This window comes from Aspergillus oryzae, chromosome 2, assembly GCF_000184455.2.
Source record: "Aspergillus oryzae RIB40 DNA, chromosome 2".
Lineage (NCBI taxonomy): Eukaryota > Fungi > Ascomycota > Eurotiomycetes > Eurotiales > Aspergillaceae > Aspergillus > Aspergillus oryzae.
In genome coordinates, this window is record NC_036436.1 from 6090515 (window position 1) to 6111794 (window position 21280).

At 48.2% G+C, this 21280-nt stretch overlaps 4 protein-coding genes across 4 annotated transcripts; 2 read left to right on the top strand and 2 right to left on the bottom strand.

Annotated features, from left to right (window-relative positions):
- Positions 1-963: 963 nt before the first annotated feature.
- Positions 964-1865, top strand: AO090003001496 (GPI anchored serine-threonine rich family protein; the record flags this gene model as incomplete). The annotated part of the gene is made up of 4 exons (XM_001820488.3): positions 964-1015; positions 1071-1149; positions 1213-1347; positions 1406-1865. The coding sequence occupies 4 exons, from the start codon at positions 964-966 to the stop codon at positions 1863-1865; spliced, it is 726 nt and encodes a 241-aa protein (XP_001820540.1).
- Positions 1866-2963: 1098 nt separating this feature from the next.
- Positions 2964-5550, bottom strand: AO090003001497 (uncharacterized protein; the record flags this gene model as incomplete). Its single annotated transcript, XM_023235347.1, has 6 exons — positions 2964-3015; positions 3409-3661; positions 3787-4003; positions 4209-4804; positions 4886-5283; positions 5477-5550. The coding sequence occupies 6 exons, from the start codon at positions 5548-5550 to the stop codon at positions 2964-2966; spliced, it is 1590 nt and encodes a 529-aa protein (XP_023090374.1).
- A 781-nt stretch (positions 5551-6331) lies between these two features.
- Positions 6332-8042, bottom strand: AO090003001498 (alpha-amylase; the record flags this gene model as incomplete). Its single annotated transcript, XM_001820490.1, has 2 exons — positions 6332-6976; positions 7038-8042. 2 exons carry the CDS (start codon positions 8040-8042, stop codon positions 6332-6334), a joined length of 1650 nt encoding a protein of 549 aa, XP_001820542.1.
- A 4037-nt stretch (positions 8043-12079) lies between these two features.
- Positions 12080-19664, top strand: ags1 (alpha-1,3-glucan synthase Ags1; the record flags this gene model as incomplete). The annotated part of the gene is made up of 6 exons (XM_023235348.1): positions 12080-12436; positions 12490-12665; positions 12722-18712; positions 18768-18973; positions 19038-19551; positions 19616-19664. 6 exons carry the CDS (start codon positions 12080-12082, stop codon positions 19662-19664), a joined length of 7293 nt encoding a protein of 2430 aa, XP_023090375.1.
- Positions 19665-21280: the final 1616 nt, after the last annotated feature.

A 21280-nucleotide genomic window follows, 5' to 3' on the forward strand; every position in this document is an offset into this window, starting at 1 on the left:
AAGGTTGCTCCCTTCGTGCCAACTCACACCAAGCCAACGACAGGCGGCCACGCGGGACGTCAATTTCAGCCGTCAGACTACGTACTACGTAGGGCCCAGTTATTGGCGTAGTGCAGGCTGGAGAGTAATTATAAGCCCGGACAATGATAAAAGCCGACTTTACGGAAGGATCAAGGTCGTGTAGGGAGGAAAGTTTCCACCAGAGGTGAATACGAAGTGGCCGTGTGATTGAGGCTTGCTTTCCCAACACACCATAGACACTGCTCATGGCATCAACTTATCCCCGGGACGTGGTTGGCTGGAAAGCACCAAAAATACCCGGACGTCCTGCTCGTACCTTATCGCGAGATCACTCAGCATTCGGTAAGAAACCAGTGGCCACTTCACCAATGGGACAGCCTCGTGATGCTTCTATCGACTCCGGGCCCTGCCAAGACAGCACTAGTGGCGCTCCCTACAGCAAAAGAGCCCTAAACAACAATACTTGTCCGCTGAAAGACTCTGCGCGCTCTATCGGGTTCAATGGGCAGTCTCTGAAACTAGCCCAATCCCACTTCTGAGACCATGGTAGTAATGCCCAAGGAATGCTGTCATCAGAAACCTCGCCATCCCAGACACGCCTTTGTTTCTCCCCAGTCCATTCTATATTTAGTCGATTTACTCTATGGAAAATCAGTCATTGTATTTCTCGTAAGTCAATGTACAATTATAGTAACGTTATCGGTGGATCTTTCGAAGCTTTTCCCTTTTTCCTGGCAGGCCGATCGCCCCGTCAATATACCGTGATATAGATTTCTCAAGCGTTCGAGACAAAGTGATTCACTCATCCCACTATTTAAATATACGCTCTTCCTGTCTATCCTCCTTCTTTCTCCTCTTCTTCACTACACTCGTTCAACTTTAGATTCCCTCGTTTTAAATATACTTAATACTTTTATCCTTTCGGATCTATAATCAGTCACCATGCGTCTCTCTTACGCCATCTCTCTCTTGCCTCTGGCTGCTTCTGTTGGAGGTTTGTCTTACCGCACATAATGTAATATAGGGACACACGAACTGACTCCAGGTAGCTCTCCAGGTCACTTCCCCCAAGAAGGGTGAGGACGTTGACCTCTCCAAGTCCTTCACCGTGAAGTGGGATGCCGTCGAGTATGTCCATGTTACATCTTATTAACTAGTAGTTCTCGCAACGCAGACTAACAGAAGCACCAGTACCGACCCCTCTTCTTTCGATCTCTACATTGTCAACAACGCCGTCTACCCCAGCGTTGAGCAGAAGATCGCCTCCGACGTTGACTCCTCCAAGGGCTCCTACGATGTCTCTGGCCTGTCCGACCTGACCAACGGGTACAGTTCCTTGCCCGACCGAGAATTCGTGTCAAAATCCACTAACAATTGGGTACAGCAAGGGCTACCAGATCAACTTCCTCTCCAACTCCGCCAAGAACAGCGGTATCCTCGCTCAGTCCCAGCAGTTCAACGTCGAGGGCTCCTCTGAGTCCACCTCGACCGCCAGCGCCAGCGAGTCCAAGACCACCACCGCCGCTACTGGCACTTCCACCGCTACTACTGGTACTGCTTCCTCCACCAAGACCTCCTCCACTGAGACCACTGAGACTGCCTCTTCCTCCACTGGCCTCACTACCATTACCTCCACCGCCAGCCAGACTTCGACCGGTGTGAGCACTAACACTCTGTCGACGACAGTTTCCTCCTCCGCCCGTGCCTCTGCTTCGGCCAGCGCTTCCGCCAACAGCACCTCTTCTGGCAGCACCCCCGTCTCCACCGGTGCCGGTGTCTCTCTCGCTGCGCCCGTCTCCGCCGCCGCTGGCCTCCTGATGGGTGTCTTGGCCCTCAACCTGTAAATTCGGTGAACCAGCCGACAGCAAGATCCGACCGGATCAGGACGATGTGAAGGAACGCGAACGCGGGTCATACAGTACACACGAATAAATTCGGAATGCTAGGGTTACTTCGATACATGATGTAATGGCCGTTGGGGGGTGATTGATGGGGAACGGAAATATAGAATATGTACATTTTTATTCACTTTGATTAATAGCATTTTGTCTATAGAATGCTGCCTACCTCTGTCAATCCTTTTACCAATAGTGAAATGCAAGGGTACATAAAAAATCACCATGGAGAAAAAAAGGTACTCTGTAGCCACGCTTTTCCCAAGCTTCTGCTGATCATCTTCTCGGCGAACTGCCGGATTGACTGTTGATCTACCGTTCTCTGTGGGTCTTTCACTGCACAGTTGTCATTTTATCGCCACTGGGCTATTTGGGCTCTCTATCAATATACGACGAGTATCTACCTACGCGTTTTGTTCTATTAGAATGGGAAGGATAAGAAGCAGGGCTACATCGCCGAGCAAACAATACCCTTGTGCATTAATGTCAGCCACAACGGCGATGGCTGATAGGATGGGTAACGATTTGAACCCTAAGTCCCCACTACAGCGACCCCAGTCCTGGACCCTTGCTTGATCATGACATTTCCCGTAGTCGACCGAGGCGATTGAGTGATCCGTCAAAATTACTCAGATAGTCAATGACGTAGGGGAACCGGATTATTCAATAAAAAAAACCGATATAACCGACGGCAAGTCCAATCCGAGACAAGTGACTCGTCTAATAGAATAGTCAAAGGCACATTTCTATTACCCAAAAAGAAAGCCGAGCAAGTAAGACCAATGTCTCAATAGTGTTTCCATAATCCATTTTGGAGAAGTCTGATCGCAAAAAGAGAGAGAGAGAGAAAGGTCAGAGACAAAAAAAAAGAGGGCCCACATAGCGTCCAGTAACCGATCTCCGGCCGTATGGTAAATACGGGTCATGCAATTCTTTTTCTTTTTTTCTTTTTCTTTTTTTTTTTTTTTTTTTTTTTTTTTTGTTTTCTTTTTTGTTGTCTCTGATTGTACTTTGGAACACTAGTGGGTCTTAGTGCTTTTGACGGAGTCAATGGAGACTATCGAATTTCTTGTTCGGTTTTGCCGAACTACTGCCGTCACTGGACAGGAAAAGCCCTTAAATGACCGCTTTGGGAAGCAATCCGTCTCCGGTCCACCGAGACTCCATAGATTAATCCGAGTATTTTTAGCGTGGCCATGACTTGGTCGTATTGATTAATCTGATAACTGATTGGATATGGATCTTGTTTGCTGGATGAAATGTCTTATAGTAATTTGGATTTTATTGACGTGAGCTTGCTGACATTATTGTCACGAGAAGGAGCACTACCATTAACTAAATTAGGGAGTTTCTAAGTATTATACAATCAAGAGATTGTTCGCTAGGTGGATTATTATTCATAGATTTTGTCATCACTGAGTCAGTTGCCGTTAGTCACTGGAAATGAAGGGAAAAAAAGAAAAGAATAATAAAAAAAGGGTTTATCACTTACAATGGTTGGTGGAGGATGTCTCGGTCAGGTGCCGCTGAATTGACCCAGACGCTGACACTCATGCCATTCACGGGGAATACCCCATACCCCGACGCATCGATGGTAACAACGCTCTCGTGGCTCTGCATGATATCTGTCCACTGCTCGTTGGCGTGCTTCGGTCCGACGTACATGCGCTTTTCTGCTGCCGCGCCGTTGCTCATAATGCAGGCCATTCCGGATGGATGGCGCGCGTTTCCGTAACGTACAAATCCTGTTTCTTGGTTAGATGCATAGTTTGAAGATACGTATAGCATATTTATGGTCGAAATTTCAATTACAATCATAGAACAGCAAAGAAAGACAAAAAGAAGAGTAAAAGGAAATGTAAGTACTCACCTATACAGTTGGCTTGGTCAAAATAATCCTGCTGTTCCCCGTAAGCATACAGCTTTCGAGCCCGCGTGAGGATCGGAAGTTTGCCCTTGCAGGCTCGCTTCAATGGCTTGTCTCCTAGAGTCCCATAGAGGTCTCCGTAGAACACACATGGATGTCCATCTTTACGGAGGAGCACCAAGGCATATGCTAGCGGTTTGAAGTATTGTGCAACTGGGTTCTTCGATTCATTAGTTGATCAGTACGGTGTAGGGCGAAAGTAGAATACTCACTTCAAGCATTTGTCCGGGTACCTTAATGTTGTTAGTACAATCCATCATAGAAGGGATGCAATGTCCACTTACTGTGTCATGGTTCGAAACAAATGTCTATAGGAGATTATTGTCAGTATAACAGTTCTTGCCACATCTTCTACAATCACTCACCAAAGCATTCTCGGGTTTGCTCTGCACCAAAGTACCCTTGAATATCTTACGAAGATCGCCTCCCTTCGTGTATGATGTCCTACACAGATTCACAACGAGAGGCACATCGACCGCCGTCACCGAATGATCCAACTGCTGGAGATACCCCAAAAGATCCTTCAAGTTTCCCGACCAGTATTCGCCAATGACAAATAGATCCTTGTTAGCCGTCTTGCGGACATGCTCGATAAACTCCTTCTGGAAGCCAGCAGAAAAATGCTTGGCGGCGTCCAATCGCATGCCACTCAGAGACAGTTCATTCGTTATCCAGGTACCCCAATTGAGAACATCTTCCCGAACCTCTGGATTAGAGTAGTCCAGATTTGCGAACATCAAATAATCGTAATTGCCATTGTCCTTGCCCACATCCTGTGCCCAATCCTTGCCTGGCGCATGAATCTTGAAGATGGCATTTTCTCTGCGCGATTCGTCCCAGTCCACACCATTGAAATGTTGCCAATTATATTTCATCGAGCTGTACTGGTCGCCGCGGCCAGCGAAGTCGAACCCGACCCAACCCTCAATTTCAGTGGGCTTGGATATCTCGACATTGCGTCCTATGAGAACAAGAACCTTGAATCAACAAATGATCCGAGACTAGAGAGAAGATGGAAGAAAATGAAAATGAAAGGTCATACGATTAGGATCTACTTTAACAGCCTGGAACCGTTCGGGATAATCCGCCCCGGCTTTATGATTGAGCACCGCATCCCAGTAAACGCCAACGCCCAGCGACTTTGCTTCTTCCACGAGGTCTTCGAGCTCCCTCCGAGAGCCCCATTTGGTGGTTCGTGATCCTTTCTGATCGAACTCGCCTAGATCATACAGGTCATATATATCGTAACCATTGCCGGAGGAGTTCATGGCTTTGCAGCCTGGGGGAATCCAGATATTATCGATCCCGATCTCTTTCAACCCCGGGAGAGCATGTTGCAGTCGTCGCCAGTGACATGTATCGTCTGGTACGTGCCATTCAAATGCTTCTAGAAGCAGAGTGTTATCGGGAGCATTCCACGATGGGCGTGATTCCAGATCCCTAGCTGCTTCTGCTTGTATACAAAGCGCATTAGAATACGTAAACAATCATATGAAGTATATAGTGGGGGAGCTAACCCTCAATCTCCTTCCATTGCTGCTGTTGCTGCTGTCCCTTTCTCCTCTTCGGAAAACAGCGGGAGAAAAAGGACACCATGCTGATATCCGACAATAGGGTGTCTCCAGATCACAACCGAGTGCTAAATTCAGAAATCAATGCTGTGAAAGCGCCGAGTCGTATATAGATTAGTATGAGATCGTCAGCCATGTCATATGTAAGGACTGTTGGGCAGAGATTAGTCTAGTGGAGTCGTGGCCTATCGTTGAGTGGGTCTGTTTACTATTTTTACCGGCGCCACTGGGTTTCAATTGCTGTTGTTTGTCTCACTGCTGTCTTGCTTTTTTTTTGTTCTTTTTCCTTCCATTTTTATTTATTTATTTATTTATTTTATTTTTTTTTTTTTTGTGCTTTTTCTTATCGCGCTTTTTCCCTTCGTCCTTCATTTTTCTTTTCCTAACCCTAAGTCGGAAGTTCTCCCGACACAACACCGAACCTCTGGTAAAGCTGACTTGGTTGACCTTGCGTTATAACCATCTATTGTATACTCTTTTTTTTTGGGTAGATTTTATAGGTAAAATATTATTTCCAGAGATATCTTGAAATTTTCTTTATAGGTGTAGTATATGTAGAGATTTTAATATTCTTTTTAACGTTATTGGATGTCTCACGTGAATAAATATATAACTCGGCTAAGTTACAGACAGTACCAAATTTCTATAAACATATGCAGCTGTGAAGAAGAAAAAAAAAAAAAAAAGACCGTAGTAACAAACCATTCATATATATTCTGCCGTACACATACACTTCAATAGTAAACATTAAGAGATAAAGCATAACAACAGCATTAAGTCACCCATGAGAAGATAAATGTGGTATCTGGATATCGTACGGTCGGAAGCGTGCAAGAAGAAAGAATATATACAGAAGAACGAGAGTAAGATCATCAATACACCTCCACAGACCCAGATATATTATTGCCCCAAGCAGACTACAACAATACCGCAACAAGACTAGACAAGAGAACGGAAAGCAAGACACCGTGAGCGGCGCTGCTGGTGGTCTTGGCACCGAGAGACATCGCCGCCGCCGCGCCCTTGGTCTTCAGCTCAACGAACGAAACGTTCGCAGTGGTGTAACCGCAAAGACCACTGCCCGGCATGAGAGACGTGGGGAAGAAGACTCTCGGTTCGCCCTTGTCCATGGGAACAATCAGTTCGCTCTGGGGGTTGACCGTATAGTTCACGCAATTGAGAACATCCATAACCTGCACGCCCCCGTTGAAGCTCACCGGCAAAGTGAGGTTGTATGCGCTGCTGTTGCTGCCCTGAGTAGACAAGAGCATCACCACCTGTCGGCCCTCGACGCCTTTGCGGAAGCCCAATTCGCTACCACCCCGGAAGATGGGATATGTTTGGAGACTGACGTAGTTCGGATCGAGCTTGTAGGCGTGCTTACGGATGGTATTTAGTTTCGCGATCAACTTGTATAGCTCGGCGTCGGTGTTGTATTTGGTGAGCCAAATGGCTTCACGGTTGTCAGGCGTACCCGGTCCGTCCAAATGCTGCTCTTGGCCTTGATAGATCATGGGAACGCCATCGTAGAGGATGGTGAAGGTTAAAACATTCTTAGCAAGCTGTGTCCATTCACGTTAGTTATGAAGATTTTCGCTTGATTGTGCTGGCGTCGGTACATACCGCCATATCATCAGTCATACTAGCGAATCGGGCGACATCGTGGTTTTCTGAGAACGAAGCGAGGGCAGTCACATCGTCGCAAGAATTCTTCATGATTTCCACCTGATTGGCCAAGTCGGTAGTATTGCCCAAGGTGAAGGCTTTGAGGACAGAGTAGTATATAGGATAGTTGGGGACACTGCCGATGTAGTTATTCTGGTATTTGCAAATGGTGTCGACTTCCTGCTGAAGAACTTCTCCGGTCATGAAGGCGCCGATAGCGTCGCCAAAATTCTTCAAAAAACCGGGATTCACATGCTTCGCAGCATCAATACGCAGGCCATCGATCGAGTAGGTCGAGATGATTTCCTTGGCCCATTTTTCCAGTATCTGTTGTACGTCCTCATGTTCCGTGAACAAATCGGGCAACGCTACCTTGTCGTCTCCGGTTTGACAAAGCTGGGCGTTGGTGTAATTGTTCCAGTCAGTAATCTTACAGTACGGGTGAAAGTAACTGGAGTCGTTGAAAGGAGTGAAGACCGAATAATCAATATTCTTGGCTGGGTCTTTGCCGTTGGTCATATATGCCATGTTGTTGATGACCGTATCCATCATCAAGTACATACCACGAGAGTGGAGAGCCTCACTCAGGTCGAGCAGATCCTGGTGGGTACCGAAATGCGAGTTGAGTGAATACAGATCCAGGGGCCAATAGCCATGGTAAGCCTCTCCATAGGACACGCGGCCCTCGATGTTCTCTACAATCGGGGAGATCATGACAGCATCGAACCCCATGCCCTGGATGTAGTCGAGCTTGTCAATGGTACCTCGCCAGGTACCACCGCAGTACAGGCCCTGAGTGGTGTTGCACGGGGCGGTCGTTGAGCCGTCGGTCCGCGCGAATCGATCTGTCATGGTTTGATAGACCGATCTTGACTTCCATTCTGCTGTGGTTGCAGCCACGGCTGATCCTACGAGACTGGTCACCAAGACGGCAAATCGCCCCAGGGATGACGACGAAACCATGGTCGCGGGAGTAATTTCCGGTGGATCCTTAACTCGTGTAACCCCAGTTCATAGAGTGATGAGCTGACGGTCGATCTTTGTGGAGATCGTCTCTATGCTCTGTCGGTTAAGCTTAGATGGCGCACCTGAAACCGTTCGTATACGCGTTTTGTGGGGTTCGAACGGGAGAAGTGGCTGATACTTGACAATGGAACACCACGAATGGAAGGAAGGAATGACGCGTCCAAAGTAATCAATTAAACAAAAAATAAAGGAGTGACGAGTGAAACAATATACAAATGTAAAGAATGACAGTGGTCAGGTCTTAATGATCGACAGAACGAGGGAATGAATAAGGAACGACAGCAAGAACGATTGTTAGAAAGGAACGAACCATCCCAGGAGAAAGAGAAGGACGGGAAAAGAAGGGGGAAAGAAGGAAGAATAGAATAACAAATAAGGTTCCTGGGGAAGGTTGCACTCGAGAAATTGATTGAAGAAAGGTGGATCTAGAGCGCAGCTGCAAAAGAGCGCCGGCGTGCCCTAAGTCTGCTTGGTGTACGGAGTATATACATGCAACACGTCCATACCCGCAATAGATGGAGAGAATGGACAATAGTTCCTCTAGCTACTCCATCGGTCCTGTATATTTCTAACCATGATCGCTCTCCTGCTTGGTGGACTGGAATTTCGAAGGAATTGATCATTTTACTCATTTTTAGGGTCACCGTGATGCTCTTCCGATGCCCCCTGGATAACCCCTCTTTTTTCCTTCCAAGGCGTTCGGCTATGGAGAGCCAAGCGAACTTCCGTTTATATCCGGTCACATGCCTAGTCCGATTTTTTTTATATCATGGACTGGCAAGCGTGAAGGGAAATGCTTAGAAGAAGACATGGCCCCTCTGTTTCATGCTTGATTCATGGACTGGTAGCTAAGTTAATGCAGAGCTACTCGTGAAAGCTGACCTCTACCCCTCGAGTGCAACCGTCACATCAGGTTTGCCGTATTAGGACAGAACGTTAATTACCCCTGGGATTAATTGTGGTCACCTCGGCATTCTGTGGTCTTAAAATGCCTAGTAAGCCCCTCTCGCCCTGCCCTACGAGCTGAAAAATAAAGCTACTGCCAGGTACAAAGGCGACAAGAAGCTGGGAATACTCGGGAAGGGCCGATAACCCGAGACAATGTTTGTGGAACATGGTGTTTGAGACACCCCTCCTGGGTAATTGATCATCGAAATCGCCAATAGAATGGCAATAGTGCCTGGCGTTTCCCATGGACGTACATGGGGGATCTGTTCAGCAAGTGAGACAGTCAGGCCACGACCTATGCCTGCCCAGGGAAGTCTCCCGAGTGGGTGGCCAGTTCACACAGTGCTGGCACTTCGCATATAACCTGAGATAATTATGGGTACTGATCGCACGTTGCATGCTGGGGAAGTGAATGGGACCACGATCAGGGCAGCTGTTTTCTTCATTAGTCACCGGCTAAAAAAAGAAACAAAAAATCCAGTGCCCAGTTCAGCGGCGAGGACAGCGTTGGGTTTTTAGATTAGCAAAACTTGCCCACTGACGGTGGTAACCTCAATAAGACCGGCCAGAACTACTCCGTACCCAAACCAATTCTGGGCAGAGTCGTGGGATTCCTGCACTTGACTGAGTAGCGTTCATGGTGGATGGGAATGTCTTGACCCATGCACCAATTAGGGGGATACCAACCGAGTGGAGCCGATGGGTATTAAATTCGAGTAAAATCACCCATTCTAGGCTAGGCAATCAAACTCAAGCTTGCTATGAACAGGGCTTATGCTGGAAAGGCTAGCTTGATTCTTTTCTTTCAGTTTTGACTTTTTCCCTCGTTTCTTTCTCAAAGGATCTACGGTCCGTGTTTGGATTGGACATCCAATCTAAACTGGCCCGATAACGAACTCAATAATACGAATTATTCGATACGATATGGAATAGGGAGGATTCCATACTGGGACAACCATCTGAGATCATATTCAGTGTGGTCTTATTAAAAAAAATATAAAATAAAATAAAATAAAAGAGATCAGCTTCGGCTATTACGGGATGGGGGTATATATATATAGCCCTATGAATCATGATGATCAAGATCATTGGACAATATGTAAGACATAATTCCAATAATTTATACACTTTCCGTGTTTCTCTTTCATTTTTCTACTTTTCTTTTCTTTCTTTCCTCTGGCTCGATCAGACCCCTTCCCAATTGTCTCTCGGTCAGACACCGGAGGTCGAACTAAGGACCCACGGGAACCCGAAAAATACGGGCTAAGAAATCTTGAGCATCGTATATCATTGGCCAAGACCCACCGAGAGTCTGAGATATTGAAACCGGATTGGCGACATCCCGATACTCTAGCCGTGGATCTGAAGCAAGTCAGTGACTTCATGTCCGAAAAGTCAACAACCCTAATTCCCAAAAAGGGTAAACTGTAGCCCAAGAATAAAAATGGACCAGGTTAAGGACCCACCGTGACAGTGTTCTGGAATTTCCACTCTGTCTCGATATTGTCACTTCCTCGGCCTGCCTTTTCCTGTTCGGATTTAATAATAAAAAAATTATCCGGAAATCAAATATTCCTTCGCCATTCACACGTCGGGTTTCACCCGATGGATGAAAATAGGGCAGGCTCTATGGATCCAGGTACCAACCGAGAGCCACCACCGTCTGCATGGCGCAGAATTTAGCTCCCAATCCATCCCCGGCCAATCGGGGTGCCTCGCTCTTATCTAAATCGGTGCTACGGTGCTGTCCGGAAGGTACGGTATGTGTAGACGACGGGACTACAACAAAAAAGAAAGAAACAGAGGATTATTACAGTAAGACATATCATGCAGCGTTGGTCTTAGGCAAGCCAATTAAGTCTCACCATTTCAGATGTCATGCAAGCCACCGTATCGTATCTTATCAGTTACTTCGGTTAATTACAATGGGGGCGTCAATACGAGATCTGACCTCTTGAGGTTCAGATATGGCGAGAGAGGTGAGCCTCTCACCATGGGACACGACAGTTCGTCTGAGAGCTTATGGCGATCTGGATGTACAAACTCCAAAAGGATCCAGTCGGAGGGACCAGCGAGACAGGCGGCGAACAGATGGGTGATTTACTGGATCGAAATGGGAGTGGCTGAATAGGTGTCTCAATTGGCTGGAAATAATCCATAGTATTTCAAAAAAAATATGACTGCCCCGTTGGGCTCCACTCATGTCCCGGACCGGGAGTAAACCTAACGGTTCCCAGTCTATACGAGAATGTATCAATTCGTTGTTTTCTGCTGGGGCATCCAACAAAGTTTTTTCGCCTTCGGACTCAGCCAGACGTCACCCAAACCGCGGGCCAAGCATGAGCTCGACTCTGTCAGCGGCGAAAAAAAAAAAGAAAAGTAAAACTCAAAGAAGTAAAAAAAGGACGGATGGGAACGAGATCCGGAGAAGCTAGAGTAAAACCGTGTGGCCACTAAAGCTCACCAACTCGTCGCTTTAGCTGATAGGGGACAATAGTCTCAAGTGAGCTGGCACTTTCAGCAATAGAGTGTGGCCCTCACATCTGAGCCCTGTTTATTATTAGCAGACACGAGACGTCTTTGTTACATTTGATCCACTATCGCTAATGTTCACGAATCCTGCCAGCCTTTTATGCTGAGCCTCAAGACAATTTGCTAATCATTAGGTTGTCCTCTTGATTTCCCTTTCTCCCTCTTTCTCTCTCTCCTCAAGCTTTGTACCATTTTTGCCCGACTGTATTTTGTTTGTTTTCTTGTTTTTACCCTCTCCTCCACAATAGAGTCCATTCGTTGAAAGCCGACCTGCTCGTTATCTGATGTCTATCGCTCGTTATCAGTATACCCGACATCATTGACCGAGCAGTGAGTGAACGCCTGGCAAATACAGAGTCTTTGTGACTGGTAGCTATCTGTGGGACATAGGATTGCGCATATATGATTGCATGATAGCGGATTACCGATTATTGCTTGCATCTTTTGGTTTGTCGCCAACTTGACTACCGGGCGTGCCCGACCCATCACCCATTATGAAGTGGGCTTTCTCCAGTGCGGTGCTGGCGCTTTTCGCAACAACAGTAAAAGCCTGGCCTTACGAAGAATCTCTCTCCGCATACAACCTTAACGAAAACAAATCCGCGACCAACCCGGCTCAATATTGGGGAGAATGGCCGGACCACAAGGGGAAATACTTCCCTTCTCCCGACAATTGGCGATTTCCCGTCTATACTCTGTTCATGGACCGCTTTGTCAACGGAGACCCTACGAACGACAACATCAATGGAACCCTCTTCGAGCACGATATCTCCTCGACACAAATGCGCCATGGTGGAGATGTGGCTGGTCTAGTGGATACTTTGGATTATCTTCAGGGAATGGGTATCAAGGTTCGTCATTCGTTCAGGTTAATTACGTGGCATGCCATACTGAGAATTCTTAGGCCATCTATCTCGCAGGAACCATCTTGATGAACCAGCCATGGGGCTCTGATGGTTATTCCGCTCTCGATACGACACTGCTCGATCAACATTTCGGTGACATTGCGACATGGCGTAATGCTATCGACGAGATTCATAAGCGCGGGATGTATGTCATCTTCGATAACACGATTGCTACGTAAGTCTCGCCGCATCCACGGTACATATGAGATGATTGTTAACGCTTGTATTCAGGATGGGTGATCTCATCGGCTTCGAGGGCCATCTGAATGATACCACCCCGTTTTCGGTTAAGGAGCATAAAGCACTTTGGAAGAGCAATCGTCGCTATGTGGATTTCGATATAGGAAACGACTATAACCAGACATGCGACTACCCCCGTTTCTGGTACGAGGACGGTTATCCAGTTCAACAGTCTATGACTGAAGGCCTTGTTGGTTGTTATGACAGCGACTTTGATCAATATGGTGATATTGAGGCTTTCGGCGTGTTCCCTGATTGGCAACGTCAGCTAGCAAAATTCGCCTCCGTCCAAGATCGTCTGCGAGAATGGCACCCCTCGGTCCGGGAGCGGTTGATTCGTCATTCCTGTATGATTATTTACCAGTTGGATATCGACGGTTTCCGTTATGATAAGGCTACTCAGTCGACCGTGGATGCGCTAGGAGATATGTCGATGGCTTATCGCGAATGCGCCCGTGCCGTTGGCAAGGAGAATTTCTTCATCTCCGGTGAAATTACTGGTGGTAACACTTTTGGTTCCATCTATTTGGGCCGAGGTAGACAGCCGAACCAGTATCCTGAGACGGCGGAGAAGGCCATGAAAATGACCAACGAGTCCGAGTCGCAATACTTCCTGCGTGAAGCTGGACATGAGGCGATCGACGGTGCGGCCTTCCACTATTCGACATATCGTGCCCTGACTCGGTTCTTGGGTATGGACGGTAACTTGGCCGCCGGTTACGATGTACCTGTGGATTGGGTCGATGCGTGGAATCTGATGTTGCAGTCGAACGACTTCATCAACCCTAACACAGGCAAGTTTGATCCCCGCCATATGTTCGGCGCGACCAACCAGGATGTTTTCCGCTGGCCGACAGTCGAAAAGGGTGTGGAAAGACAGTTGCTTGGGCTGTATATCACTACCTTACTTCTTCCGGGTATTCCCCTCCTCCTTTGGGGCGAGGAACAGGCATTCTATATCTTGGATGCGACGGCATCTAACTATATCTATGGCCGTCAAGCAATGTCCCCCGCGACTGCGTGGAGAGACCACGGTTGCTTTTCCTTGGATTCCTCACAGTATTACCAGTGGCCTATTCAGGCCGGTCGTGAGGGTTGCCATGACCCAACTGCTGCGTACGATCATCGTGATCCGGCCCACCCGGTGCGCAACATTATCAAGCACATGTACCAGCTGCGCGAAGACTTCCCTGTTCTGAATGATGGCTACTCCGTCCAGAAACTCTCGAACCTGACCGAGGAGGTCTTCTATCCGGGTTCCAACGGTACCGCTACAGAAACGGGTTTGTGGTCTATCCTACGTGATGTCAATGCCGATGTGCAGGACCTAGGCTCCGACGCGAAGAATCAACCGGTGTGGCTCGTCTACCACAACACCAACCGTACAATTGACTTCAAGTTCAACTGCAAGGACAACGAGACTGCACTAATCTCGCCCTTCGCCACCGGCACCAAAGTTCGAAATCTGTTCTATCCCTATGACGAGCACACCTTGATTGATGGCCCCGTCAAGCTTGGACTGAACGGATCTACCGAGCTCAATGGCTGCCTGGCCAACATGACATTGGACGCCTATGAGTTCCGCGCCTACGTCCCCAGTGCACGTTTCACTAAGCCTCGTCCAATGATCACCCAATTCACTCCCGGCCATGACGTCCCTGTTCGCTCCACGGTGGCTCCCAATCTGGATGAAAGCGTGAAGATTGAGCTCTATTTCTCCGAAGAGATGGACTGCGATTCTGTGACCAAAGCGATTTCCATCAGCTCATCTACGGAATCTAAAAAGGTCCCGACGCTGGATGAGAAGACTGTAGACTGCAAGGGAATTCCAGCAAGCAACACCTCCTGGACTGGGCAGCTTCCTAGCGTCTTCATGTGGGCTGCCAACCTGACGGGAGTGTATAACGGCATCCACCGAGTCACGGTTAAGAACGCTAGCAGTACTAATGGAAACGCGACAACAAACGCGGTCGACCACTTCCTCTTCCGTATCGGACAAATCGATAACCCCATGGTCTTTACATCGGCCAACTATTCGACTAGTTTGCTCCACGAGGAATCGAATGGCACCCTATTCATCCAGCACCACGCAGCTGGTGCTGATAAGTGGCGTTATTCCACCAATTGGGGCACCACTTTCTCCGAGTGGAAGGATTACACAGGTGGTAATGACACTATCACGGAGTTAGAATGGTCTGGAACCAAGAAACAGAGATGGAAGGGACACCATGTGCGGGTCGAGTACTGGAGCAAATGGACCGGTAGCAGCGATTACGTTCAGGAGGGCGATGCTGGAGTGCATTCGAATGTGCCACGCCGCTTCCCCCATATCTTCTTCAACGGCCCTTACAATCAGTACGGATATGACGGTGGTCTTGATAACGTGGTGAGGCAGGACTCCAAAGACGGACTCTGGAAATATCACTTCACGGCGGAGTGGCCGGCTCAAGCCCAGCTGAACATCTGGGGCATGAATCCGGATGGAAAGCCTGATCAAAGCTGGGTGCTGGGTGATGCCGATAATGATTCCGTTCTGGATCGAATGCCACCCTCCTCTCTCTCTGCAACCTTGATTAACATCACCGAGCATCCGCCTAAGCCATATCTGGCTTGGAATATCTACATCAACGATGCGACCATGAAGTTCCAGCTCTTCCCTGTTGGGCACCAGAACACGCAGATCGCCATGTTCGTGCTCTTCTGGATCATCCCTGTCATCACCGGTGCAGCATGCGTCTACATTTTCATGAAGTCTTTCTATAAGGTCAAGTTCAACCAAATCGGTGTGAGTGAAAAAGCCACATTGATCCCGTTGGCCTTGCGGAGAAAGTTCAAGAGGAATCGTGGTGGTGATGAGGAAAGGATGAACCCCTTGATGCGTCTGGCCAACAAGTCCGGTTTCCTGCAGACCAACACCGCTATTGGCGGCGCTGCTTCTGGCAAGCGACGCATGGTTCTTATCGCGACAATGGAGTATGATATCGAGGATTGGCAGATTAAGATCAAGATTGGTGGTCTTGGTGTCATGGCCCAGCTTATGGGGAAAACTCTCGGACATCAGGACCTGATCTGGGTTGTTCCCTGTGTCGGGGGAGTCGAATACCCAGTGGATAAACCCGCTGAGCCCATGAATGTCACGATTCTTGGCAACTCTTATGAGGTTCAGGTCCAGTACCATGTCTTGAACAATATCACCTACGTTCTACTAGACGCCCCTGTGTTCCGCCAGCAATCGAAGTCCGAACCCTATCCAGCCCGTATGGATGACCTCAACAGTGCTATCTACTACTCTGCCTGGAATCAGTGTATCGCTGAGGCCTGCAAGCGGTTCCCGATTGACCTGTACCATATCAACGATTATCACGGTTCTCTAGCTCCGCTCTACCTTCTTCCCGATACAGTACCGGCTTGTCTTTCCCTTCACAACGCTGAATTCCAGGGTCTCTGGCCAATGCGTACACAGAAAGAAAAGGAGGAGGTGTGCTCCGTCTTTAACCTAGATATTGATATTGTCAGACGTTATGTGCAGTTCGGTGAGGTTTTCAACTTGCTGCACTCAGGTGCTAGTTATCTTCGTGTTCACCAGCAGGGTTTCGGTGCCGTCGGTGTGTCCAAGAAGTACGGAAAGCGGTCCTACGCCCGTTATCCCATCTTCTGGGGTTTGAGGAAGGTCGGCAACTTGCCTAACCCTGATCCTTCGGATGTGGGAGAATGGAGTAAGGAAAAGGCTATTGGTAACGCTGACGAGGTCCATGTGGATCCCGACTATGAGGCCGGCAGGGCAGACCTCAAACGCCAGGCTCAGGAATGGGCTGGTCTTGATGTCAACCCTGACGCTGATCTAATGGTGTTCGTTGGTCGTTGGTCCATGCAGAAAGGTGTCGATTTAATCGCCGATGTGATGCCAGCTGTTCTTGAAGCTCGCCCTAACGTGCAGGTAATCTGTGTTGGACCTGTTATCGATCTTTATGGTAAATTCGCTGCCCTGAAGTTGGACCACATGATGAAGGTTTACCCTGGACGTGTGTTCTCGAGACCTGAATTCACCGCTCTTCCGCCTTATATCTTCTCTGGTGCTGAATTCGCGCTTATTCCTTCTCGTGACGAGCCCTTTGGTCTAGTCGCAGTCGAGTTCGGCCGTAAGGGAGCCTTGGGTATCGGTGCCCGTGTCGGTGGTCTCGGTCAGATGCCTGGATGGTGGTATAACGTCGAATCTACTGCGACATCTCATCTTCTGTACCAGTTCAAGCTTGCCATCGACGCCGCACTTAACTCGAAACAAGAGACCAGAGCCATGATGCGTGCCCGTTCTGCTAAACAGCGATTCCCCGTCGCCCAATGGGTCGAGGACTTGGAAATCCTGCAAACCACCGCAATCCAAGTACACAACAAGGAATTGGTCAAGCACAACGGTCGTCCGTTCACTCCGACTGGAACGACTACTCCTAGTGGCCTTATGACTCAACCTGCGAGCCCTCTCGGGACCCCAGGAATGCAAACTCCTCTTGCTCATTCTAGGGAAAGCAGCTACTCGAACCTCAACCGTCTAAGTGAATACGTTACCCAGCCAAAGACCAGCTACAGCAGAGATCCCAGCCCTAGCGGCACGGAGAAGCCGAAATCAGGACTTCAGCGACAGCTTTCCCTTGGTGTTCGCTCTGGACCTGGTCATCAGAGCCGTCGTGGTCGCGCTCGCCAGCGTGACAGCATCCCAGAACACGAAGACACCCAGGAAGCTCACGGTGGCGCCATTACTGATGTTGAGGAAGAAAGCAGTGACGACGACATTGTCAACCATTACGCGGATGACGAGTATACTCTTACACCTGCCCAAGTCGAAGAAGGCCGTAGGTTACAGGCCGCCCAGCAACAGGCTGGTGTGCGCATGCCGTTGAGTCCAGGTGGTAGACGCTACAGCCAAGACTCGTTGCATCCGAGAAATGTCCAGCCTCCTTCGAGTCCCGGAACACCCCCAGCCGCTTCCCAGAGTCTCCTTCCTCCCCCTAGGCTCCTCGATCCCGGCAGTCGTCTCAGTAGCGCATCCGTTCTCTCACTTGACTCCGTTGTCGGTGGCAAGAAGGACTTCAAGCTGCAAAAGGTTGATCCGTTCTTCACTGATAGCACCGGCGAGTATTACAAGATCTTTGATAAGAAGCTTGATGAACTCAATGGATCGAACTCGGAGTCGCAACTGTGTATCGAAGAATACTTGATCAAGAGTGAAAAGGAATGGTTCGACAAGTTCCGTGACGCTAGACTTGGTCGCACTAAATCGCCAACTCCCTCAGTCTATCGTGATAAGCACGGCGCTTCCCCTATCGGCTCGTTCTACGATGATAACGGCTCCCGTATGAGTGGTAGCGATGGCCCTCACTCCAATGACAGTGAAGACGACGAGTTCCTCCTCGGAAAGGACTATGTCCCTCCCACCGGTCTCAAGAAGTGGATGCAGATTCGCATCGGTGACTGGCCTATCTACTCCTTGTTCCTCGCTTTAGGCCAAATCATTGCTGCCAACTCGTACCAGATCACATTGCTCACGGGCGAAGTCGGTCAAACTGCCGAGAAACTGTACGGAATTGCAACCACGTATTTGATCACGTCTATTCTCTGGTGGCTTGTGTTCCGCTACTTCAAATCCGTCGTCTGTCTGTCTGCGCCATGGTTCTTGTACGGTATCGCCTTCATCTTCATTGGATCCGCCCATTTTGAGAGCAACTCTTTCACTCGGGGATGGATTCAAAATGTCGGTAGTGGGTTCTACGCCGCGGCCTCGTCTAGTGGTTCTTTCTTCTTCGCGCTAAACTTCGGTGATGAAGGTGGTGCACCTGTGGAAACATGGATCTTCCGTGCATGTCTCATTCAGGGTATCCAGTCCGCCTATGTTATTGCTCTCTGGTACTGGGGTTCAACCCTGTCACAGGCACAAAGTGAGGGTCTCTTGACTCCTACAAACAATATCTCCAATTCTTGGAAGATTAGGTAGGTTATATTGATCTCTTTGGTTAATTTCACTAGCTAACTAATACTTTCACAGTGCCATCTGTTACCCCATTGCCGCGGCCCTTTTCGGAATTGGTTTGCTCTTGACATTCGGCCTGCCCAACTATTACCGTCAAACCCCTGGCAAGGTCGCTTCCTTCTACAAATCCGTGTTCCGTCGTAAGATCGTCCTCTGGAACTTTGTCGCGGTCATCCTTCAGAACTTCTTCCTCAGCGCCCCCTACGGCCGCAACTGGCAGTGTAAGTTGACCCCTGTATAACGGTTTCCATCATATCAGACCAAACTAACTGTGTCTCTTTGCAGTCCTCTGGACATCCCACCACGCACATCACTGGCAAATCGTCATCCTCTGTGTTGTTTTCTACGGCTTCGTATGGGCAGGCTTCCTATTCGTCGTCAGTCGCTACTTCAAATCACACAGCTGGTTCCTCCCCGTGTTCGCCTGTGGCCTCGGAGCTCCCCGCTGGGCACAAATCTGGTGGGGTGTGTCTGGCATTGGCTACTACCTCCCTTGGGTGACAGGAGGATATACCGGCGGCGCGCTCGTCTCCCGAAGTGTCTGGCTCTGGCTCGGCGTGCTGGACTCGATCCAGGGTCTCGGCTTCGGTATCATCCTCTTGCAAACCCTGACTCGCATGCACATGCTTTTCTGTCTTGTTTGTTCTCAAGTCCTTGGTTCTATCGCTACGATCTGCGCGAGAGCCTTCGCCCCTAATAATGTGGGCCCAGGGCCGGTTTCGCCTGATCCTACCTTTGGTGGGAGTGCGGTTGCGAATGCCTGGTTCTGGGTTGCTCTGTTTTGTCAGTTGTTGGTCTGGTAAGTTATTCACATCTTATGAACTTTGTTATATACAACGATCGCTAACGTGTGATGATTACAGTGCCGGTTACATCCTCTTCTTCCGGAAAGAACAGCTGTCAAAGCCTTAAGGGCCATGCTTAACTGTGTGGTGTTTGTTATGATTACTACCGTGAATGTATACATAGTCCAGCTCTCTGGACGTTACTGTCTATCTTAATATAATCCTTTGTATATAGATGACCATAATCTGAACATATTCAGATCAACGAGATTTTACGTGAAAACTTTATAGTGCGGAGTACCGGCACGGCCGGTGGAAAGAATGTGTAGATGGTGTAGAAAGGGATAATGTCTTTCGTCTAGGATCAGATCCACTGGCCCTAACTTCAAATACAGGATGAACTTTCTTGGCAAGTCTCTTTCGTTGCATTGCATCCATATCTCATTTAAATAGAAGGGAATTCGTGACAGAGACTGCAAGCGCTTACTAAGCGACTGTCCTTTGTTTACAACACGTGACCCGACGCGTTGATGTGATCCAATAGTAGATCCAATGTATCGGGCAAACTATTTTTTCAATGAAAGTGAGAAGTATAAATGCCTCGAAATATTCAGGTACACGAAAAATGGCTGCCTTTAAGATACTGCAAACATGTCACGGCCCCAGTCTGGCTACCTAACCCTAACTCTTTGTCTATGCATCAACAGCTTGGACTAGGTCACTCCAGTAGACTAAAATCAGTAAGTAGTGTGATATTATCCGCCGACCAGAGGACTTTGGCGTCGATATAGAGCCACGTTATAGATGAGAATATAACGTTGCTTGCCTATACAGAAGACTAGTGTCTATATCCGACTGCACTAACCGACCCCACCTTTGGGACACCTGTTGATGGATTTATGAGCCTAAACAAGCCACCACTAAACATTATAATAGCTCTAGTGAGTTTTCGCTCATACCATAACTCATAGCACGCGAATTAAAAGGGAAGATTGATATTATATTCAGATGCGTATCTAATCTACCCGCTCGATTTGCACTACTTCTATTGTCTCAAGTTCGCTAATAACATCATCGCTCAATCTAATCGATCAGTTAGTTCGATTATTATTGGAACTGCTGATTTTCCCTAATTTCACCCTCTCCTTTATCTAAAGGTCAATACTTACTCATCAAAGATTAGCATTGGAAAAGTCGCATACAACTCAACCTCGTAATCTCCTTTCTGGATGCCATGGCTTGCAAGGATCCTATAGTATAATATTGATAAAAGAGCCCTTACCAAGGTCCCAGACATCATAGATCAACTTACTCGTGGAAAATGGAGTCATCGTCGCGAAACATTTCACGGTCTGCAACGTAAACGATTACCTAATCAAGCCATGTCAGCACTAAACTGTGAAGTCAACGATTATCGTGTTACTTCATAACATACAGGCATTTTGGAGAGATGTGTCAAGGTTTGCAAGGTATGGTTAAAGAAGATTCGGAGACAGGAAGAACAGTAGATACTTATACCGATAGTAGGAAGTGAGATCGGCAGTTGCTCGCGTCATATTTTCAGCTCCTGTATGTACATACCAAACTTACTCATTTCAGCTCAGTCAATATCACTGCTATATCCAATCAAAACATCTGCGGTTACCAGGTTGTACTGCGATAGGGTGCGAGAGACCCCTAGTAGAGAGGTTCGCTTAAAGATCATGAGTGGAACTTGTGGACCTATTATGTTTTGTATACAGC